Here is a 25,201-nt window from a genome sequence, read left to right on the forward strand (position 1 = left end):
TTTGTTAAATACTGTGAAAAATGCATACAATAATTTGGCATTTAAAATATTTAAAGCATTTATTTCAGTATAAAAAATATAAAATATGCTTTTGTGGTTCTTAACCTCTGTTATCTGAAGGTCACCTACTGTAAATGAGTAACTGAAGGGCTCGCTACAAATCCTAGTTTTTTCTCTTGTACTTCTGCTGAATTTCTTTAATAAATTCTTAATACATAATATAATTTTTAATAATTCTTTCTTTAATACATAATCAAAATAATCATTATGATAAATCTTCATTTTAAATACATTCTTCTCCATTCTTTAAATACATTTTCTTTTAAAAAAAGAAACGAAACATGTGTATGAAAAAAGTTACATATGTAACAAAGTTGTTTTCTTGATGCTGTACAGATGCAGAATGTTAGACAAGCAAACAGTATCTGCTGACAATTACTGAAGGAGAAACACTGGAGAAAAAAACTCCATATTTTTCCATAACCAATTATGTAACCCACTGGTCTAGTGGTGTGCCAAAAGAAACCGCAAATCAACATTTTAATGCTTAAAGAAGCTATATGAAACTGGAAGCAATGCTAATTGTACTATGAAAAATGTGCAGTAATTTCAAGGACGTAAAACAAATTATGCTCCAATTTGAAACCAATTTCAATATGGCAAACACTGACAAAAATCCTAATCACTTTTTTTTTTAAATCACTTTTTCTCATGAAAATAAGAGAACCCTAGTGGTTACATTGCCATCTTGCTTTCGAGGAATGAACAGGCATTCTCTGTTGATGATAATAAATCATAATTTGACACGATGAAGAAGAAAGCAGCGATAAGCTCCTCCCACGGTGATTACGCAACGAGTGCTTTGCCTTCAGCTCACGTGCAGCATGTGTAATGTGGGGGAAGCCCGGCACGGTCAGAAAACACATCTCGTGTTGTGTGCTCACCGTTGGTGTGCATTGCTGTCACACTACATGCGGAGATGGTTAATCCATACAGCGGATTGTCAACTGTGTCTTGAGTGTTACTAAAGTCTTTTGCATGCTTCTACATCACACATCACTCAAAGCCAAAAGCCTTTGTGAGGGGGTTACTTGGTGTTGCAAAAGGTTATGCATGCATGCAATGTGGTTTGCAGGGGGATTTCATCACTGCTTTGCCTGAGGCTGGGGTTATTTCTCCAAAGAAGGGTCAGACAGATTGCTCACCGCCTGACGTGATACTTCCAACAGAAAATTAATTTCATTTAAAAATATATTAAAATAGAAAACAGTTGTTTTAAATATTAATAATATTTCACAATATTATTATTATTATTTTTACTGTATTTCAGATCAAATAAATGCAGACTTGGTGATGAACATAAAAAACGTCTTTCAAAAACATAAAAAAATCTTAATTATTCCAAACTTTTGGCTTCCAGTGTATATATGAGGCCTATGATAAAAACAACAACAAGAGCTTAACTATTAAAAAAGATGGATCAAATACTGTTTCACAGTATTACACAGACAACAAGATGTTTATATGCAATTTACATAACCTTCCACATTCCAGCGTGAATGAACACTGCCAACAGCACTGACATACAACACATAACTCTCGCCATACTTCATACATTACACCTGAAGGTATTATGAGAGCCCACCTGCTACATGTCAAAACATGTCAGCGATGGTAAATGAAGTTACTAGCATAACTTATATACAAAAACAGCTGTAGCTATTTGGATTGAGATGAATTTGTGACAATGTTGTTGTACATTCAATGTAGAAAATATATTATGGCAATACTACCATGATCTGCATGATTCCACAATTTATATGTATCTTACAATGAAGTATAAAAACAAAACAAATGTTACATAAAAATAACTATATCTGTCCTTTTAAGGCAAGGCATGCGCTTCTTTTTCTTTGAGAGCAGCACTCGCTCTTGGGATTCTTCTGCTTATTGATTTTAATACTTCATTTTGACAGCTTCATACTGACCCTACTGCATATCACCCCTGCCATCTGTTGACTGAAAGTTCTTGGTAAACATCAGGGGGAAAAATGTTTGGCAGAAGGTGCGTTTAGTTGTGCTTTAATTTGTTAAGATGGAATTCGACTGGAGGCTTTATGGTAATGACAAATGATGACATGCAATAATAAATGCATTCACTGTTATGCCCCTGTTGAAATTCATCCAATTTCATTTCTTAAACCTTCTAAACAGTCCACTTTTGGGGGTTAAAGATCGCCACATTAATCAGTAAACATAATACAAAATTTATATCTATTTTCATAACATTTAAAGAGAATTTATTTTAACACTCATGTACACTGGCATGCGAACGTTTGGGAACCCCTTGCAGAATCTGTCTGTGAAAATGTGAATAATTTCAACAAAGTAAGAGAGATCATACAAAATGCATGTTATGCATTAAGAGCCAGGGGGTGAAAACTTTTGAACAGGATGAAGATATCCAAATTTTCTTTTTTTGTTGAAATATCATTTTTTCCATTTAGTACTGCCCTTCGGAAGCAACAGAAGCTACTTGCATGTTTCCTGGAAGACAAATTAAGTACAATTTACCTTCATCTTCAAAATCAAAAAGTTTTCACCCCCCTATGATCTCTCTTATTTTGTTAAAATTCTTCACATTTTCACAGATTCTGCAAGGGGTTCCCAAACCTTCACATGCCAGTGTACAGCATAGCGTTTTCGTTAAACAGGAAGTTCCAGTCCAAACTGCCACAATGACAAATTCACCATAAAGGGCTGAATATTTTAGATCAGATGTGTGTATAACATGATTAATGGTTCTGCTATTGTCACACTTGCAGTACATGGTTAAACTTTCTCTCTCTTCATCAGATAAATCATGTGCTTCCTCACATTTTCTGAGCTTGGACAGCCTTGTATCCATCACGATCAGAAAGTCCATATTTTGCTGACACATTGTTACTGTCTTGAAGAAGAGGTGGTTAATAGGGAACGTCTGGATTATGGCAGAAGCTGCCTGACATATGTATCTCATCTCATCTGAGACACTGTATGATCTCTCATAGTAATGCTGTTTTTGCACTTCATAAATGTGCTTGCTATATAATATAAATAAATTATTTGTCTTGTAGAATTGAGTTATTGTCATTGTGTAATGCTCAATGCATTTCTTCCCAGTTTCTGTACATTATGATAGCACTTCCCTTGAAAACCGTAAAATCTTAAGCATTAATAAAAATATTTGTTGTGCAGTCATAATGGGCAAAAGATGATGATATTGTTTCTGTGGAAGTGTGGCATCTGGGCTTACCACAGGATCAGAGAACAAACGGTATTAAAGCTTTCCTTGATTTAGGATAGTCTTCAAATTTGGTGAGATACCACCTGTAAAATGAAACAACGCATTACAAAATCATACAATAAAAAATGTGTTTGGGTGAATCTGTCTAGAACATGTCTAAATCACATTTCACTTTAAAAAAAGGAAATAATTCAAAAGAAAATAGTAATACTTTATTTTAATCAAATAAAAAGTGGTTAAATATGTATATAGTTGTTGAAATCAGTGTTATTTTAGTTTCTCCAAGACATAATATTTTGCATTAGTTTTTATTTTTATATTTTGTTTTCATTTTAACTTTAGTTAATGTTTTAGTAATGTTGTTGTGCTTTTGATTGGTTCTAGCTTTTTGTCTATATAATTTTTATTTTAAAAAATCATTAAACAATATATATATATTTGTGGGGAAAATGTAAACGTCACAATGCAAATACTCCTAAAATAAGCTTCATATTCTTTTTCACTTATTTATGTTATAATTATTTCATATGATTCTTGATTTAATTATGACTCAGACATGAGAATTGAAAGCATATAATTTTTGTTTGTTTTATAATTGCAATCACATTGGGCAAGAATGCATTGTTTCATACGGTAATGTCTTACTTGTGGTGGGCCATTCCTCTGCTGGACAGCACAATGAGAGTGAAGAGAGCAAAAGCTGCACTATGGACCGAGTGACCAGCCAGAGCAAATCCAGTCCATTCCACAATCTCACCAAAGAAGTTTGCTCCAGATACATACTCAAACATGCCCCCTACAAATAGAAAATAGTTATGTAGAGACATCACACAGACAATCTGTTTTCAAAGCAATTCGAAACTATTTCAAGCCTGTTTTAAAGCAGAGAAATTGCATCACATGAGTCTTATTAAGTCCATCTGACCAGCACGTTGTCTTTTTTAATGTGTCAGAAAAAAGCATGTCTGATTCATCATGTCAGTCATCACTTATACAAAAAAAAAAAACAAAACATGCCTTTGGATTTAAACAATTTTGACATATTGGATTCATTTTACTAAACAATGCAATCTGTCAGCAAACTTGATTAAATTTTGTTGAAGGCTCACTGACTCCTTTTTAATTTAATAAATTTTTATTGATAATACCCTGTAAAGTTGTGATGCACTTGTCCTTAAAAAATACAGAAAAAAGATGATTGCATTTGCATCTTACTTGGACACTGACTGTATGGGAAAAGAGACAGAATGAATGTCACAAACTATTAGGATCTCTGGAGCAGGGTGTTCCTGACAAGTTGCTAAGGCAATGAGTCACGAACAGAAAGGTCATCTATTTTTATTTTCTTTCAGAGGCAAAGCCAGATTCAAAGGGAAACAGATTTTTTTGCATTGCATTAACACTCAAACCAGCACTGAAGAGGACGCCTTAGCACTGACCACCCATCTGAGCTGACACCACTGAGCTGTGCGTGCTATGGTTCAAATTTTTGAATTTAGAATATTCATATAGTGATAAAAATCAAAAGCCTGTTTATAAAATGCAAAACTGCATGATGCTCAGGTCATGATGAGTTCTCGAAAGTTGTAGAGAAAATATTTGTGCGTAGCCTTGATAATTTTATAGATAAACACAAATTATTGAGTGATCATCAGTATGGTTTTAGAACAAACAGGTCGACCTCAATGGCTGTGATGGAACTGGTAGAAGAGATTTCTTCTTCAATGGATAATAATGAATATACTGTGGGGTTGTTCCTAGATTTATCGATTATGGATTATTAATGATGAAACTGGAAAGATATGGTATAAGAGGAAAAGCTTTTGCTTGGATAAAAAGTTACCTTGATGACAGACATCAATTTGTACAAATTAATAATGTTAAATCAGATTTAATGAAAGTTACTTGTGGTGTTCCACAAGGTTCGGTGCTAGGCCCCAAATTGTTTGTACTGTACATAAATGATATTTGTAAAATGTCTAAAGTATTAAAAATGGTTTTCTTTGCTGATGATACTAATTTATATTGTTCTGGGAAACTTTTGGAACAGCTTCTGAATACAGTGGAAATAGAATTGAGGGTTTTCAAAAAATGGTTTGATGATAACAGACTTTCACTGAATTTAAGTAAAACAAAGTTTATAATATTCAGTAATCGACAAAGTGATTACTAATGATTAATAATGAGGAAATAGAAAGTGTTGAAAATAAATTTTTGGGTGTTATAATTGATCATAAATTATGTTGGAACTCACATATTAATCACGTAAAAACAAAAATGTCTAAATCCATTACAATATTAAATAGAATAAAACATATTTTTGAATGAAAAAACTTTATATTTATTTATTTATTTAGTCATTTAGCAGACGCTTTTATCCAAAGCGACTTACAAATGAGGACATAAGAAGCAATCAAAACCAACAAAAGAGCAACAACATGCAAGTGCTATTACAAGTCTTGGTTAGCCTAACGCAGTACAGATAATAATAATTATTACTTTTTTAAATAAAAAGACATATAGATAAAATAAATTTAGAATAGAGAGTGCTAGAGTTAGAGGGTCAAGTAAAGATGGAACAGATGAGTTTTTAGCCATTTCTTGAAGATGGGTAAGGATTCGGCTGCTCGGATTGAGTTGGGCAGGTCATTCCACCAGATGGGAACAGTTAATGAAAAAGTCTGTGAAAGTGTTTTTGTGTGTCTTTGGGATGGTACAATAATGCGTCGTTCACTTGAAGAACGCAAGCTTCTAGAGGGCATATAAGTCTGAACTAATGAATTTAGGTAAAGGGGTGCAGAGCCAGTGGTTAATGCCTTGAATTTAATGCGAGTAGCTATTGGTAGCCAGTGCAAATTGATGAACAGAGGCGTGACGTGCGTTCTTTTTGGCTCATTAAAGATTAATCTTGCCGCGGCATTTTGGATTAATTGTAGAGGTTTAATAGAATTGGCTGGAAGACCAATATTATATATATTGTATTGCGCTCATAGTTCCATACATTACTTATTGTGTGGAGGTGTGGGGTCACACATATAAAACCAACTTAAATTCAATATATAGGTTACAAAAGAAGGCTATTAGGATTGTTAAAAGGGTTGATTTTTACGAACCAACAAATAAATTGTTTATTAATTTACATGCATTAAAATTTGTCGATTTAGTTGATCTATATACTTTACAGTTAATGTACAAAGTTTATAATAATTTACTTCCAAATTGTATTCAGAGGCTGTTCAAAATAAGAGAAAGTCAGTATAATTTAAGAGGATTGTATACGTTCAAAAAAGTAAGGGCAAGAACTAATGCAAAAAGTAGGTGTTTATCTGTTAAAGGGGTAAATCTATGGAATAAATGTGATAAGGAACTAAAAGTATGTAATTCACTTTGCCAATTTAAGAAAATAAATTAAAATTTTAATAAAATAAATTGTGGTTGTTTTGTTTAAAAGAGTGAGTATTTTTATGTTTGTACATTTTGGGAAATGTTTTTGTTATATTGTTTATTTTGTGTTATTTAACTTAGTGAAAAGTGTCGCCCATTCAGTTAATTATGTATAAAGGGTAGGCATAATAAGCAAGGCTTCTGCCTACTCCTTTTTCAGTAACAATGTATTTTATTTATTTATTTTGTGAAAATTTGTTTGTGAGGATCGGAAATAAATTATTATTGACTGATTGATTGATGCTGTTACTCAAACTTTTGTGATTGTTTTACGTGAAACATGGTAAAGATGCTACGCACCAACATTTTAGTCCATTTCAGTATAAGATTTTAGGCCACACTTCCCACTCTAACACATTTCAGTCAGTCTGTTAATCGCTGTTTTACCTCTAGGTATCTTATAGCCTGTCTCTCCAGGCTTACGGAGGTTCCTGAGTATATGGTCAGAGTGAATATTAATGATGCATCCCAGGAACCACATACAAGATCCTGAAAAAAACAGAATACATTTACAATATGAAAAAAAAAGATCTTATGCTCACCAAGGCAAAATACAGTTAAAAAATATTGTAAAATATTATAATTTTTTTACTATTTAAAATAACTGTTTTCTATTTTAATACATGTAATATGTAATTCATTTCTATGATCAAAGCTGTATTTTCAGCATCATTGCTCCAGTCTTCAGTGTCACATGATCCTTCAGAAATCATTCTAATATGCTGATTTGCTGCTCAAAAACATTTCTTATTATTATCAGCCCTGAAAATAGTTGTGCTGCTTATTTTTTGAAAGCCATGATAAATTTTTTAAAGGATTTTTTTATTAATACAAACTTCAAAAGCATTTATTTGAAATACAAATCTTTTGTAATATCATAAATGTTTTAACTCTCATAATGTGTCCTTGCTGAATTAAAGTATTTAAAAAAACAAAAAAAACTAACATACAATGTATACTGTAACAAAATGATTGCTACAAAGGCCTCCAGGGAATACAGATGAATACTGGGAATGGCAGCGAATGTTCGGTCAACCATGACAGGTCAGCAGGGGGTTCAGTGAGATTACTAATATCTTTACCCTGCAGTGGTCAATGTTACAGTAACCAGTCAGGTGACCTACTGTAAGGTCTAGAGAAATGATCTGGAACATGAGCATAACAAGAACCCTGACAAGTAACTATTTATGTCTCTTGACCAGTAGAGTGAATGCATTGTGTTCTGTCATATGCTGATGGTGCCCTGCTGGTGAGGGATGAAATCCAGCATCAGCTCTTAAAAAGTATATATTAGAAACAAACACTATATTCTATCTTATATAAAAAAGCATAAGCAAAAATGATGGAAATGACACTTATACAATGAATATTTACTCACTAGCACCTACCTATGATGAACCAGGGATGTGCAACCCAACCAGGTGGATAATCTGCATAGTGACTCAGGTATCTTGCCTGCAGGTACCCATTATAAATGCAGAAGACAAAGGCCAGGACAAATGAGATGAATGGTGTGGATTTCCCTCCTCGAATTAAAAATGGGTAGATGAGGGACCTAAGAAAAATACATCCTTCAGTTCTTGTTAAAACACACACACACACACATATATATATATAGTGTATAAAATAACCACTTGCATGCCACAATTAGGTTATTTACTCATGCATGTCTTTACATACAGTACATAGATTTTTGTTATGTTGTATAACAAATAAAAATCATACCTTTGCAAATAATGGAAAATGAACATGAGCAGAAGTAGTTGGTTGGGCAGGTGTATTATTTTTGCACATGGACTCCATAGCACCAAACTCAAAGGCACCAGAAAAGCCGGCAGCTCCTGAACAAACCAGGCGAATTTAACATTCACAGGGAATCCATACCTGCTGGATGCATATCTGCCATAGGGCACGTGCTCAAAGAGTAAACTCACAAAAGTTATGAATGCCATAACCATCATCAAGTACGATAAACAATCCAAAACGTACACTTCTTGCTCCTCCGAGGAGAATAATGTCTTCAGAATAGCGTCCATAATTGCTAAACGAAATACCTCTAAAGCAGAAGAAAGGTTCGGGTAATGTTTTGTAAATTCGTGCACAAAACAATCTGACACCATGGAGCAAACTGGAAGACACGCCCATCACAACATGCGTTTAGCCAATGAAGAAAGGCGGTGGGCGGGGCATGTGTAAAACCACGCCTTAATATGTGCAAGATTTTAAAAGATAGTGCTATAAAAGAGATATATTTTATTGTTTATTTATCTTTTACTGTTGCTTTCCTAATTTAATACTTTTTTTTTTTTTATTTAGTCAAATACAGAATGAAATATTGAAATGCAGAACAACATCCACGGTGAAAACGCATATTTTATATAATTTCGACTATTTTAATTTGCGTTATTTTTATAGTTGTACCATGATACGTTGCGTTTTATTTTTCTGATAATGAATTAATTAGGAGTGAAGGTCAAATGTTTAAAGGTACAAACAGAAAATCTTCTACATATAAGTCAGGCGATAATGCGGGCGCCAAGGAAGGGGTCTTTCAGTCGAATGTGCGCTTGTTTAGTTTCCGTCACGAACACGTGAGTACAGCAGGAGCTGAGAAGTGCAGTTGTTCAGACAGTAAGTCAAAATATCCAGAGTTATATGCGTGTCCAACATGGGCAGGAAAAACAGAAACAGACAAAGACCCCAGCAGAAGAGAGATGGAAGACCAGAGGGGAAAAGAAGCAGAGATGATGCTGTGAGTTTGCTAACTGCTCTAGCTTCTTACTTTTCTGCGCAGTGCCAACACTGCAGATGTATTTCTGAATATAATTTATATATAATGTTATATCATTGTGATCATATAAAACCATTATACCATTTCATTTCATTATACCATTTCAATGTAATCTTATGGTAAATGGCATGTATGTTTGTAGGTAGTAATAGTCACTCACGTGGTTTCTTTTGGCAGGGATGGGGAGCTGGATACTCTGAGATCATCAAGGAAAACAAACTCTTTGAGCTTTACTACAAGGAGCTGAAGATTGTTCCCGAGGGAGAGTTTGAGGAGTTCATGGAGACCATGAGGGAGCCACTGCCAGCTACAATACGCATCACTGGATACAAGAGGTGACCTGATGTTTTCTGCAGGTCTAAAGTTATAATTGAATGACAAACAGTGATTTGACTGCCACACCGTTTGAATTTGGACTTAAATGGTTAAGTATACTAGTTAGATTTTATTTACTGCTCTCAGAATGGTATCATTTACCATCTGCCGCACTACTTTCAAGCCATATTGCTTGACAATTTTTATGGGTAGTTGAGAGGACATTGCAATTTAATAAGCTTCTGACAATATACTCGTGTCACAATTCTGTTTGAGATATTGATACTGATCGCATAATATGATACTTAATGTTTTTTTTTAAAGCTTTGTTTAAAGAAATATTTCTTTAGATGCAACTTAAGTTGTTTTTATTAACCTCCATGAAAATGTTCTAATGTTGTTAGCAAATTATTAGATGGAAAAAAGTAAAACAAAAACTAGAAATGTTGTTTTGGCGAGAAACTGAAATGCAATAAATTGAAGTGCTAAAGTGACTAAAACTCATTTAAAAATAAATGAAAGCTACTTGGAAATATTAAAAAATGACAAGCACATTAAAATGATTGAACTTGAACCTGTTTTAATTTTAAATATTAATTCTGTAATGACATATAAACAATATTAAATAACACTGCACATCATAAACGGTTAAAAGAAAGTACTGTTCCTTAAAATGCTAAATTTGCTATTAAATCATGCAGAGTGCGATGAATAGAAATATTGTTCTGCTTCGCTAAAAACATAAAGAGACGCATGCACTCTGTACCTGGCTACATAGGTTAAAAAAGTCATTAAGTTTATTAATAATAATTCATAAACAAGAAAGCTAAAATGTCTGACTTTCTGGGTTTACCATATTTGATGCTAAATTTACACTTTAACTTTCATTTTAGATGGAGTATACACCATCCATATTTTCGGTCCACAATACATATTGTTGTATTTTTATATTGCGTTGACAGTATATTGTTACACCCCTACAATTTTACTTTTTTTTTTTTTTTATAAATCTGTTTGAAATGTAACAAAATATGAGTGTAATACAACAATGTTCCAGTCACATCTTTATATGAAGAACAGTGACAAAAAAATTTATAATAAAAAAACAGCACTTTATTTCAGGTAGTACCACAATAAGAGAAGTTGGAAATATAAAACATGTGGATACAACAATTTTACAGTTATTTGTCCTTTTTTCAACCCCTGTAATCAGTCACGCCAAAGAAATTCTTCATACTCTTAAAGAGAAATACTTCAAAGAGGTTCAAGATCTTGAGGTGGATGGGCAGAAGATTGAGGCTCCTCAGCCCTTAAGTTGGTAAGATGAATAAAAAATGGTTTGCTTGTGTGTTTTACTTTTAAATTAGTTTTGAATGTCCTTGTTTTACAGATTTCCATTGTACTTCAGGAGTGATCATTAGTCTGTCTCACCATGCTGTTATAGGTATCCTGATGAACTGGCGTGGCACACTAACCTGAGCAGAAAGATTCTGCGCAAGTCTCCATTCCTGGAGAAATTCCACCAATTCTTGGTCAGCGAAACCGAATCGGTAAATAAAAATCAGCATTTCCTGTGGAACTTCATTGGGTTTTTTTTTTAATGAATGCAAATATGATTTTTGATCAGCCATTTTTTTAAAATCCTATGTCCTCAATCAGGGGAATATTAGCAGACAGGAAGCAGTCAGCATGATTCCTCCTCTTCTAATGAAAATTGAGCCTCAACATAAGGTACATCATCTTGAGCTTCCTTAAAAACCAGCTGAATGTTTTTCTGTTTTGTGTGATTTCTGCATTCGGAGAATCTTTATAATTGTGAGGTCTCATCTCCATCATCTTTCTGGCTTGTCTGACTAGATTCTGGACATGTGTGCAGCTCCAGGATCGAAGACTGCTCAACTAATAGAGATGCTTCACTCTGACATGGACATGCCTTTCCCTGGTAAACATTTCAGAATCAGAATGAGCTTTATTATTTTAAGTATGTTTACACACACAAGGAATTTGTTGTAGTGACAGAAGCTCCACAGTGCAACAGAAAGACAGCGACAGGACAGGACACAGATAATAAAAGAATAATATACAAATGACCAAATAGGCAATGTACAAAGCAGCAAAAACACAATATATAATATAGACAAATATGTATGTACAGGTCAAGTATGTGCAAATTAGAAATGAGAAAATAAAAATAAAATAAGTGAGTGTTGAATGGATAATGTATTATAGTTGTGTGTTCCACATTTATTGTTGAATGTTCATGAGATGGATTGCCTGAGGGAAGAAACTGTTCCTGTGTCTGGTCGTTCTGGTGCTCAGAGCTCTGTAGCATCGACCAGACGGTAACAGTTCAAAGAGGGAGTGTGCTGGATGTGAGGGGTCCAGAGTGATTTTGCCAGCCCTTTTGCTCACTCTGGATAAGTACAGTTCTTGGAGAGTGGGGAGGGTTGTACCAATGATTCGCTCAGCAGTCCGGACTACCTTCTGTAGTCTTCTGAGGTCAGATTTGGTAGCTGAGCTGAACCAGACAGTTATTGAGATGCAGAGGATGGATTCAATGATGGCAGAGCAGAAATGTTTCAGGAGCTCCTGTGGCAGACTGAACTTCGTCAGTTGGCGAAGGAAGTACAACCTCTGCTAGGCCTTTCTGACTATAGAGTCAATGTGAATGTCCCACTTCAGGTCCTGGGAGATGGTGGTGCCCAGGAATCTGAATGACTCCACTGCAGTCACAGTGCTGTTCATGATGGTGAGTGGGGGGAGAGCAGGGGGGTTTCTCCTGAAGTCCACGATCATCTCCACACTTTTGAGCGTGTTAAGCTCCAGGTTGTTAAGACTGCACCAGACAGCCAGCTCCTTAACCTCCTGTCTGAAAGCAGACTCGTCACCGTCCTGGATGAGGCCGATCAGTGTGGTGTCATCTGCAAACTTCAGGAGCTTGACAGAGGGGTCTTTAGATGTGCAGTCGCTGGTGTAGAGGGAGAAGAGCAGTGGGGAGAGTACGCAGCCCTGAGGAGCTCCAGTGCTGATGGTGCGAGTGCTGGATGTGAATTTACCAAGCTTTACTAACTGCTGTCTATCTGTCTGTCAGGAAGCTGTTGATCCACTGACAGACGGAGGTGGGGACTGAGAGCTGGGTTAGTTTATTCTGAAGGGTTTTCGTGATGGTGTTAAAAGTGGAGCTGAAGTCCACAAACAGGATCCTCACATAAGTCCACAAACAGGATCCTCACATAAGTCCCTGGTCTGTCCAGATGCTTCAGGATGAAGTGCAGTCCCATGTTGACTGCATCATCCACAGACCTGTTTGCTCTGTAGGCAAACTGCAGGGGGTCCAGTAAGGGACCAGTGATGTCCTTCAGATGAGCCAAAACCAGTCTTTCAAATGATTTCATGGCTACAGACGTTAGGGCCGCAGGTCTGTAGTCATTAAGTCCAGTAATTTTGGGTTTCTTTGGGACGGGAATGATGGTGGAGCATTTGAAGCATGAGGGGACTTCACACAGCTCCAGTGACCTGTTGAAGATCTGTGTGAAGATGGGGGCCAGCTGATCAGCACAGATTTTCAGACAGGCTGGTGACACACCGTCTGGGCCTGGTGCTATCCTCCTTTTGTTCTTTCTGAAGACCTGGCACACACCTTCTTCGCTGATTTGAATTGTAGGTGTGGGGGAGAGGAGCTGTCTGAGTTTTGCAGTGAACCATGGTTTGTCGTTGTTGTAGATTAGATGAGTCCTGTTAGGAATGCACACATCCTCACAGAAACGGATATAAGATGTCAGATAACAGGATCCAATATATTACTGTCTCTGGTGGGACATGTGATGTGCTGTCTGTATTTTGGCAGTTCGCAGGAGAGATTTGCTTTATTAAAGTCCCCGAGAATGATTAAAACAGTCCGGGTGTTGTTGCTCACTCTCTGTGATCAGATCAGCGAGTTTCTGTAAAGCTGTGCTCATGTGCGCTTGCGGTGGAATGTAGACACTCACCAGAATGAACGAGCAGAACTCCCGCGGCGAATAGAACTGCTTGCAGTTAATGAAGAGCGTTTCTGGATCTAAACCGCACATCTTCTTTAACACGGTTACATCTGTACACCACCTCTCATTGATGTAAAAGCACGTCCCGCCGCCGCGCGATTTCCCCGTTGATTCCGCGTCCCAAATCTGCTCTGATCAGCTGGTAATTAGGCAGATGGAGCACGCTGTCTGGTATGTCGCCATTTAGCCAGGTTTCCGTGAAACACAGGGCAGCAGAGTTAGAAAAATCCTTGTTTGTCTGGGAGAGCAGAAAGAGTTCATCCGTTTTGTTGGGTAGAGAGCGGAGATTCGCCAGATGGATGCTAGGCAACGGCGTTCGAAATCCGCGCTGACGAAGCTTCACGAGCGCGGCGGCTCGCTTCCCCCACCTACGCCTCCTGTAGAGTTTGACCAGAGCTACGGCTCCGCCAACTATAACGTCCAGCAAAACGTCCGAAATATCAAAATCCAGTAAAAGATTTTGTGGCGTGTTCTGCCGAATGTTCAGCAGGTCATCCCTGGTAAAACTGATCGTATTTGAAAAACAAACAAAAACGGTACAAACACTGGAGAGCAACGCACAATAGCTGCCATCAGCGGCGCCATCTTGGTTATTTACTCATTAGTATGGGTTTTAATTTAAGATGATCATATCTCATAGTTGTCCTTCATCTCTTCTGTGTCTTCAGAGGGTTTTGTAATTGCCAATGATGTGGATAACAAGCGCTGTTACCTGCTGGTCCACCAGGCCAAGAGATTGAACAGTCCATGTATTATGGTGGTCAACCATGACGCCTCTAGCATTCCACGTCTGCACTTTGATCATGACGGGAAGAAGGACGTCCTGTTTTATGACCGGATCCTGTGTGATGTACCCTGCAGGTGAGGGCGTTTTGAGTTGGTTTTATAGACCTCCATGAAAAAGATCTAGTTTTTCAATCAAAATATTAAATTAGAAATGTTGCGTTGACAAGTAACTGAAATAAAATGAGTAATTGCATGATAATGGTTGCACTGTTAATCATGATAATTTTGCTCAAATCAGCACAAATCAAGAGAACGACAACTTGCATGGTTTGGTAGCAGATTTAGTCACAGCAAACAACAGACTGAAAGGAAATAGACTGGCTGTATTACACTTTTATTTGAGCAGAATGGAGAACGCTAAACTTTAAATGTTTGCCAGTGTTTTCAGCTCATCAGTGCTTTTTCCATAATGTAGGGAGAGAGTGCCTGTGTGTGTGTTACAGAAGATGTTCATTCATGAGAAGAGCTCTCATTGGGGGGGGATTTAAACTCTTGACATCTGGCAACCAGATCCATGAAAGATTGTGGAGGCTTGTTACCAATGCAAGATAATGCAAATAGCAAATTAAAGTGAAACACCTTCAAGATAAATAGATAGCAGGCAAATATCGCAAACGATTATGCTTAATAAATCAAGATAAGTAGAAAACATGATCATGATTAAAGTACAATTTATCTTGCAGCCTAAAATGACTAAATTACTGAAATAAAGCTAAATAAAAACTAATAAAAATGATAGAAGCACATATCAAATTTTGGCAAAGTATGAGGTGATCGTCTGAGCCATAGATGCCATACAGAAAAATATGTCTGGTTCAAACTTTTAAGAATAAAATCAGGAACTCATTTTACTAGACATGAAATGGGTTGGTTTGGCTTCTGATTGGTTTTAGCATCTGTAGAGTCTTTCTACCTGCCAAATCTTTCAGGACAAAACTTCCAAGTTCTGTGTTGGTCTTCCCACAAACTTCCCAGAAGCTTCAACCTTACAGTCTGGTTTGTGATTTTTGGTTGCTTAAAACGTCATCTGCTGGTCTCTTCTAAGTGGTTATAGGCCAAAATAAGCTGCAAATAGAGCAGTCAAACCATTCAAACTGTAGATGTATATTCTGCTTTTTCACTTGGTAAGAGCCATTGTGTGTATGTGTTGTCAAACAGCAGGAAGCTGCTTTCTTGTACATAGATATGAAGTTGTGATTGACCACAGAGAATGTAGGGATCACAATTATAGAGGCACACACACATGCCAGAGCTCTGTGTTTACAGTTGAGCGGTGAATCTCTTCCCAGCGTGTAACATCATATAGAAGGGGTTATAGTTGGTGGAGTCTATACTTGGCCTGCAGCAGAATCAGGTGCCAAGCACAACACCGTCTGCTCTGTACCAGAAGGCCAAACATCTTCCCCACACACACACACACACAGTGTGGTCAGCCTGGTTTTACTGCCTAAACATTTCTCTCCGTCGATGAAATTATTTGAAGTTGGCTTTAAATATGTAATTATGGCTTGCCTTTTTGCCTGCGCAGGATTGTAGTTTCCTAACTTTGAGTTCATTCCTGACTAGCACTTTTATTTGATTCAAAACTGTTAACCAAACACTGTAATTGATTTAAAAAAAAATAGCATATGATCTCATAAGACCACAGGAAAGTCTCTTAAAAGTTAATACAGTCCAGTTTAAAATTGCTTGAAGGAAATAAATGTGGTGATGATACCACCATCTGTAATCTGGTGAAGAATCACTAATTATAACAAGTAACTCGAGTTACGTAATCGGATTACTTTTTCAAGTAACTAACAAACAGGGTGCACAGGTGTATGCAAATACATATGTTGACAGGCAGGCAGGACAGCCTATTGTAATGCTCGGACCGAATAATCTGAGTGGTCAAACATTTTATGCTCCTACAACTTCCACAGATGATATAAATGCATATAAATATATTTAGACCACCTAACTTAGTGCTAAAGACTTTCAACCAGCATAACAATTTTTTTTTTTTGATCCAAATCACCTACCCTGCCTTCAAATGTAGTAAGGATACCATAAAATAAAGTGTAATATGAAATGATCTGAAATTGCATTGCAGTTAAACAGCAAACAATAAAATCATCACCTTTTTCTCTACAGTGGAGATGGAACGATGAGGAAAAACATTGATGTGTGGAAAAAATGGACAACCAGCAACAGCCTCCAGCTCCACGGGTAAGACTTGTCCAGTTCATTTGGCCTAGGTTCTGAATAGTGTACTATTACTGTTTTTACAGTGTGCATTTTGTGTGCTGTGAATACAGGGTTTCCGCGGGGTCTTAAAATGTCTTAAATGCAGTTTTATCAAATTTAAGGCCTTTAGAAATCTTAAATTGTACAAAAAAAAAAAAGACTTTGGGGACAGAAAGACCAGAATTGCAATATGGCTGAATGTGACGAAACTTCAAAAGCCTATGATTTCATTAAATAAACATGAACGCTGCATGTTCAAAGTCCAGTGCTGCACTACTTTGTGTATTGCCTGCCGTTACTGGGAAAAGTTATATTTCTACCAATCACTCCACCTGCTGGCAGAGAATGAATGTGCATTTAAAACTGTTGTTTTGTTCCGAGTTCAGACAAATGCAAAAATCGACCTGTTTTTACCCTGCAAACATGCAGAGCTTTAAATATGAACTGGTCGATCAGTAAGAAGACAATGCATTATAAAAATCTAAACAGAATAGGGGTGTGCAATATGTGTGGTCTGTAATATCGTAATTGTTGTTTTAACAATGTGTGATTTGATTATCGAGATTATTGTGAAAAGCAAACAAAACACACCTACAGTACATTAGGTCTAGTAAGTTAAAGCGATAGTTCACCCAAAAAGGACAATTCTGTGACTAATTACGCACACTCATGTCGTTCCAAGACCTTCAGTCATCTTCGGAACACAAATTGAGATATTTTTGATGGAATCTGAGCGCTCTGACCCTCCATAGACAGCAAAGATATTACCACAATCAACGCACAGAAATCTAGCAAGGACATCGGTAAAATAGTTCGTGACATCAAGGTTTCAACTGTAATTTTACGAAGCTACGAGAATACTTTTTTGTGCGCAAAGAAAACAATAATAACAGAATTTATTCCGAAATTCTTCTCCCTACCGTCTTCTGCCATTTTGGAGAGTACCCCAGAACGTAATCGGCGTTGTTTGCGTTCAGTAGACAGCACGTGCATGCTGAACATAAACAACTCTGATCTGATTACGTTGATCATTATCTTTATCAATAAAATCCCAGAAAATGATCTTTTTTTTTTTTTTTTTTTTTTTGTCAATATCTCACACCCCTAATTTATTTAATTCATAATTTTAAAATTTGTATTTATAATTGTATAAATCTGTTTTTATGAGAACTTGTCTGAACTGTAAATTATGCTTTTTACAGTAATTTACAGATTAATATGGTACTATAGACATTGCCCTACCTCGCTCATATGGTATTAATTTTATTTGTGCAGGTCTTAAAGTCTTTACATTTGATCTTAAAAATCGTGCAGAAACCCTGGAATAGTATGCAAGCGTTCTGAATGCATGGAATACCTGGATTTGCCTAAATCCATTCTACCGGTTTGTGGAATATTGTAATGCGCTCCACTTGATCTTCTATATCCATTGTGAGATATCTGGTAATATCTGTAGAAGTATATCTTAAAAAAAGTATGAATTATGTAAGTATCTTTGAAAATGTCTTAATGTAATTTTATTCCTGTAAAGTCAAAGCTGAATCTTCAGCATCATTACTCCAGTCTTCAGTGTCACATGATTTGACGCTCAAGAAACGTTTAAATGTCTTTACTGTCAATTTTAAGGCATTCTTGCTGAATAAAAATATTAATTTTACACACACATACAGATTATTTAGATTACTTATTGTGGACACAACTGTATTGAAGTCAACAGTGTATCATAGTTCTGTCCTACAGAGTATACTGTTCAGTTAGCATTACTCCATGATGAACGTGTCCTAGTGTCTTCATGCTCTCAGATGAACCCAAAAGTCTTGATACATGATGATCATTGTGTCTGGAGCTTAAGCACTTTGGCAGCGGCAGTGAATTAGGAGGAGTGTTTTCTGTACATCGTTAATGAAACGAGATGCTGCATCTAATGAGTTGTATTCTTTAGGTTGCACTGTCAGCATGGGTCTGTTTGTGTCTGTTCTCAGGTTGCGGTGGTTGCAGAACAGTGCAGTTTGTTATGCTCTAAATGTGTGTGTCTTTTCAATTCCTGTCATTGTCTGTCAGGCTGCAAATCAGGATCGCAGTGCGAGGTGTGGAGCAGCTGGCAGTAGGGGGCAGGATGGTGTACTCCACCTGCTCTTTGAACCCCATCGAGGATGAAGCCGTAATCTCTGCCCTGCTGGAGAAGAGTGAAGGTATGTCTGCTGTCCGCTGGATTCTGGCTCATAAAAACACTTCTGCCCCATTTCATTCAAAGAGAGAAATATATTTTGCATAAAGAAAATCAATCTTTATTTAAATTTATTCAATTTTCTTATTTGAATTTATCAATATTTTCATGATAGATGAGCACATTTTCACCCGTTCTTCTTACCATAATATAGCTTTTAAGGGTTTCCTTTTTTGTTTTTCTCATAAGTGACATTTTTCTTTTGAGACTGCAATAAAATTATTTTAAATCGTAAAAATGAACAAAATATTTATGTGAGTAGTTTTCTGAGCAGTGTTATTTTAGTATAATTAACATGCTGTTATAAATTGTTAATATTTTGAGTTTATATTTCTGTTTTAACTTTGCTATTGAAGTTTTAGTAATTGTGTTCTTGTCATTAGGAATAAAAATGTCTATGAGTAGTACTTCTAGTTAAACTAATTTAGTTAATATTCATTTTGTTTGAAGTTTTTTTTTTTCTCATTATATTATTATTATTATTATTATTATTATTATTATTAGTTTAGTTAAAGATAACCCTATTCTTGAGATTTACCCTTATATAAGTTTCAACTCTTTGGTTTGTCTTTTATATTAAAATAAAATTCAAAACCTGTGGGAAATACGATTTTTCAATCAAATTTTTCAAATGTATTTCCAAGCATTAAGCTGAATGTATTAGTCTTATAATTTTTCCTTTCATCATCTGCTTTTACTGATTTCTCATCTGCTTTTACTGATTTCTCCTGTGGTGGTTTCTTCACTCTTGTTTATGTCTCAGGTGCTTTAGAGTTAGCAGATGCCTCTGCAGATCTCCCAGGGCTCAAATATATGCCTGGAATTACAGCTTGGAAGGTAATGAAGCATTAGCCTCCACTCTATGACATCAGTTTTTTTTCCCATACTGTTTTTTGCTTATGAATGTTGAGTTTGCCCTGGTTTGTGTTTTGCGTTGCGCAGTCATTTTCCTTAATTTAACTGCAGGAAGGGCATTAGACTATAGGTAACAGAAGTCCTCACTGGAGTGACGCCCACAGTAAAGCTCTTTTGATAATCCAAGATATCTTGGTAACATTATTAAAATAACATGCCTAAACTCGTGATAGCCTCCCTAACCAAATTGAAAGTAATCAGATCTTGTACTCTGGCTTCATATAGTAAAGTTCAGACAGTGATGCAGAGTGAACATGACATGTGGTTGGCAACTTGGAGGCTTGTCTTTAAAGGAGACTTATTAGGCCTCTTTTTACAAGATGTAATAGAAGTATTAAAACACATACTTCATATGTGAAGTAAGTCTTATTAACAGTGACTTGCTGCCACCTACTGGCGGTTTTAATTTCACATATAAAGTATATTTTATTATTTAAATAATTTCAAATATCCGTATTCGACAGTTTAATATATCAAAACATTATGCATTTATAACTGCAAGTTAAATGCATTCATGTCTCGCATTAAACGGTGTGTAAATACATTTAGGCTAAATGCTACTTCAGATGCAAATTGTTTCGTCTGCATTGCAAAGATGAATTTTGTTGATACTGATTTAATTTGCTTGGTAACAGCCAAAATGTATTATTATTCTAATTCACTGCTGAAATGTAAAAATTTGACTCAAGATAATGGACACTCTTAGAAAAAAAAGGCTTTATAAAGGTAAAAATGCACATAAAATATAAATATCATTTTAAACCTATTAGAAAAGATTAATTTCAATCCGTGTGAACTGACCAGCACACAGAATATCAAAAACTTTAGGAGTCAGCTGTCCATGGCAGTCCTTAAGGTACCAGCACAATTATGCACTCAACAAAATATATTTATCATTATCGATAAAATCCCAGAAAATGTTGAGGTATATATATATATATTTTCTTTGTCAATATCACACACCCCTAGTTTTGAGTATCCTGTCTATCATGCTGAAATCATGCATATTAGCTTAAAATTCTGATATGCGGTTTTCTGAGCGCATGCACACAAAGCGGCTGTCACAGTAACATGAAAGAGAGCTTATTTTGTTACTTAAGTCTTATTGCGCTTAAATAGTCAAATACACACACATTTATGTTAAAGGTCCCATATTGTACACCTTTCTGGAGTTTTATTTTAGGTTTTGATGTCCTTAAGAATGTATATTTGCGGTATAAGTACCAAAAACTATCTCAATATATTTTTATAGCTGCTCTTTCAGGAGCACTGCTAAAAACAGGTCGATTTGGCCTGTCTAATTAATATTCATGAGCCTCTCTTCTGATTGGCCTGTTGTTTTCTGAGTGACAAATGGCTAGGCCAACCACAGGTAACTAGCTAGGGCCGACGTCACAATTACTTCACTGCGTTAAGCTGGAAGCAAAACAAAGGGAAAACTGGAGGTGGCCCATTCATACCAGCGCAGATTCGGCTACATAAGGAGCTTGAAATATCTTCTTAAATCTGCTCAAATCTTCTTGTGATGTTGGGTGCCAGAATCGATGTAATACAGCCTCAAATTAGAAATTTCATTGTATACCTGCTGCCACTGCCAGACAAAAAAATGACGACAGCTGTGGTTAAATGCGATTAAAACAAGTGGACTAGACAGAAACGATCGTCAAAAATGCTCTCATTTGCAGCGTACACTTCTTATCAGAAAAGGTTCAATAAAGTATTGTCTTTTGTTATGGGCACGTCTGAAGATTTTTTTGCATCTCACGACTGTGTGTATGAAAATGTCTGTGTGCATGTGTGTAAAACAACAAACTGACGATTTATAATCATTTGTAATTGGATATACACTGCCGTGATTACTTGTGGTTGGAGGATGGATGGTGGGTGGTGCTCAGGCTGGTGTCTGAAGGCAGTGACTAAGTAGTTCAGATGGAAGTTTGTAGTATCTGAGTGAGCTGGCAGCGCTCTCTCTTATTTATGTATCTATGTATATATATTAATGCGCCTTAATGTATTTGAAAATATCGATATTTGGCGCCAGATATTGATTCTCGTATCGTATGAAGGATCGCGATATATCGCCATATCGATTTATTGTCCCACCCCTATTTAGCAGATGCTTTTTTTCCAAAGCAAATTACAAATGAGTTACAGAAACAATAAATCAATAAATCCACTGCTCTCTTGTCTCCTCTGAGGCTGAGATTCTGTGCTCGTCAGTGCAGCCAAAGACAGAATAGTTAGCATGCTTTGTTTGAACTTTTGCCATGGCATTAGAACTGGTACACCATAGTCACTTGCGAAAACACAATGGCGGCGCCATGGGGGGATCTTGCAGATTAAAGTGGTCAATAGATGTTGCTGAAAAGAACATTATTTGGTGTAATGCAATGTTTACGTGGTTTAAGGTTCAAAAAACACATACTGTACATTGTTGCTCCTCTATGCCCTGCCTTTCTGAAACGCATCGATTTTTACAAAGCTCATTGTTCTTAAAAGCATGGTATGCTCTAACTGGCCTGCTATCCAGTGTCTTGTGATTGGCTAAAGGCAAGACTTCCGTGACGTTAGCCCCCCACCCAACGCAAAGCGTCGCCAAAATGGTCTCAATCGTTTGTGCTGTAAAAAATTTCCTTTGTGCTGCTTTGTTTTTTTTTAGATATTAAAAAAATATTTATAGGCCATTCTGGGGTCACTCAGCCCCCCACATGCTCCAAATTCACGAAAAAATGGTCTTGTTTGTTTGTGCTGGTTTGTGCCATAAATTGTTTGTGCTGCTACGGTTTTTAAGATATTAAAATAATATTTAATGGTTGTTTTTGAGGTCACTCAGCCCCCCACATGCTCCAAATTCACCCAAAACAGGCTCAATCGTTTGTGCAGGTAAAAGTTTTGTTTGTGCTGCTTCAGTTTTTAAAATATTAGACATTGAATTTTAGGCAACGACGTCACCAGCCCCTCACATGCTCCAAATTCACCCACAATAATCTTTGTTTGTGCTGGTGTGTGCTGTAAAAATTTGTTTGTGTCCTCAGAATGATCACTAAATAAATGGTGATCATTCTGAGGTCACTCAGCCCCCTACTAGGGATGCTCCGATCGATCGGCCGGAGATCGGTATCGGTCGATATTCACATTTTATGACTCGATCGGTACTCATACATTTGGCCGATCTCACGAACCGATCGCAATTTGATTACGTCAACGCGTGACGAGGTATATGATACGTGGGGACATATGCTGCAAGTCATCGCCAGTGTGGAAATGCTATGACGTTTCGAGAAACAATTTAAAAAATCGTTATGTCGTGTATGTTTTGCATGATGATATGATGAATGGGTGGTTCATTTTTAACAGCAGATTCAGTGACGTTAGAGCTGATCTGCGCATCACTGCACGTGTCTGCGGAGCTCAGGCTTTATGGCACGGGCACCGACTGATTGCGGCTGCTCTATGACTATGAACATTTATTTATAAAACATAATATCTTCTTTGGCCATATTAGCCTACTCAATAGCATTAACAGAGGCTTTACTCCTTTTAAACTTTATCTGGAATGTCACCGTTTCTGTCACTGCAACTTCCCGATCAGGCGAACACACACACACAAATGAAATCATCTGCCTAATGAAAAAATTTAATTTTAGAAAAATGTAGTTAATATTGCATCATTTGTGATTTTATTTTATCCACCCGCGACACACCCGCAAATAATCAGAATGCATTTTTTATTACCCGACCCGCTTATTATCCGCAGCGCCCGTTGATAACCGTGATCAAACTACTCCGTTTTGTTCTTTCGGTAGTTTTAATGTTTCTATTTCTTTTTTCCACTTCAGTCTTATATTGAACAGTATTAACCTTATAAGTTACATCAGACTTCTCCATATTGGTGTTTAAATATATATATATATATATATATATATATATATATATATATATATATAAATGTACTTATAGATTAATGATGCTAAATGATAGATAAATAGATAGTAAGAAAAATAACTATATTTGCAGCATTGTTTTTTGTTTGCTGCTGTATTTTAGTGAAAGTAATCTATAATTTTGCCTCTCGCCATGTCTGTTGTTGTTAAAATAACTGCGGCAGCTCTTGAACTTGGTGCCGACGCACGTCCGGAGAGAGAGAGAAAGCGCACGGAGTTGAAAGGGCTCGAATAAAGAGTTTAGCTTTAGATAAAAATACTAGAGTATATAGCGCAGAAATATATTTACCATAAACGACCCTGAGCGCTTGTTATGTGAATCTCTCCGCTGTTGACATGCTGCTCACTTAAAATGGTGCTGCTGTTACGGCTCGCGGTCCGGATGGATGCCGGGGTGCGGATGAGGTCCGCCCTTTGAAAATCAGTTATATAAGTATTTAAGGATAAAAGACTCGAGTTGCTTTTAAATATTCACAAGTCCTTTTCCTCGAGTCGAGTAAAGTCTGGAGTCATTTCAGGTCAAGTCAAGTCTGAAGGCTATAAACATGCGACTCGAGTCCTAGCCAATCTCTGCCTTGGGTTGCATCAGAAACATTTTGTTTGCATTTATTTTTGTCTTGTATTGAGTATCCTGATACACGTTATGCATAAACACCATTTTAAAGGAATATTAAAATTCAATGTATAAGGAATATTTTTTTTTATTATTTATATAACATTATTACATATGTTATATAAAGCTTGAAACATCAGAATCGGCATCGGTATCGGCCGATTACCATGACAAGAAATCGGTACTCTGTATCGGCTGCAAAAATCCTGATCGGAGCATCCCTACCCCCTACATAATCCAAATTTACCCCAAATAGTCTCATTTGTTTGTGCATCATTTGCTGGTAATGTTTTTATTTTTGCTACTGACGTTTTTAAAGATTTTTTCTTATATATATATATATATATATATATATATGCGGACTCCCCTTGTTGTGTTTTCTAACTGACTTGATCCTAATGATCTGAGTGGTCTGTTAGGTTTATATTCAGTGAGCATATCTGCAATGCATTTAGGTCCTAGGCCATTGAGGTCCTAGGCCTACTTAACCACTGATTTCTAGTTGTGTCCTCTTTTGGAAGCCCAAACAAAGTAGTTTCACTTGATAGTTGATAATTAACCGGCTATATACATTTCCTGCTCAAGAAAAATGTCCTTCATCTTCATGTTGAAAA

At 36.3% G+C, this 25,201-nt stretch overlaps 2 protein-coding genes across 2 annotated transcripts in view; one reads left to right on the top strand and one right to left on the bottom strand.

Annotated features, from left to right (window-relative positions):
• Positions 1–2,484: 2,484 nt before the first annotated feature.
• On the bottom strand, positions 2,485–8,863 carry LOC306847140 (3-oxo-5-alpha-steroid 4-dehydrogenase 1-like). The gene is made up of 5 exons (XM_079380938.1): positions 8,456–8,863; positions 8,119–8,285; positions 7,118–7,219; positions 3,932–4,082; positions 2,485–3,369 (listed from the first exon to the last, which is right to left on the bottom strand). Exons 1-5 carry the CDS (start codon positions 8,848–8,850, stop codon positions 3,303–3,305), a joined length of 882 nt encoding a protein of 293 aa, XP_079237064.1. The 5' UTR covers positions 8,851–8,863; the 3' UTR covers positions 2,485–3,302.
• A 401-nt stretch (positions 8,864–9,264) lies between these two features.
• The window catches only part of LOC306847635 (RNA cytosine-C(5)-methyltransferase NSUN2-like), a 38,303-nt gene continuing 22,366 nt past the window's right edge, over positions 9,265–25,201 (top strand). Inside the window, exons 1-10 of the mRNA XM_079381693.1 lie at positions 9,265–9,482; positions 9,699–9,856; positions 11,050–11,154; positions 11,281–11,386; positions 11,496–11,567; positions 11,694–11,778; positions 14,545–14,737; positions 16,796–16,870; positions 18,950–19,080; positions 19,879–19,952. Coding sequence (XP_079237819.1) covers positions 9,399–9,482; positions 9,699–9,856; positions 11,050–11,154; positions 11,281–11,386; positions 11,496–11,567; positions 11,694–11,778; positions 14,545–14,737; positions 16,796–16,870; positions 18,950–19,080; positions 19,879–19,952 — 1,083 coding nt within the window. The 5' untranslated portion in view covers positions 9,265–9,398. The remainder of the gene's footprint in view (positions 9,483–9,698; positions 9,857–11,049; positions 11,155–11,280; positions 11,387–11,495; positions 11,568–11,693; positions 11,779–14,544; positions 14,738–16,795; positions 16,871–18,949; positions 19,081–19,878; positions 19,953–25,201) is intronic.

The sequence above is a fragment of the Barbus barbus genome, assembly GCF_936440315.1.
Source record: "Barbus barbus genome assembly, chromosome: 27".
In the NCBI taxonomy this organism is placed as follows: Eukaryota; Metazoa; Chordata; class Actinopteri; order Cypriniformes; family Cyprinidae; genus Barbus; species Barbus barbus.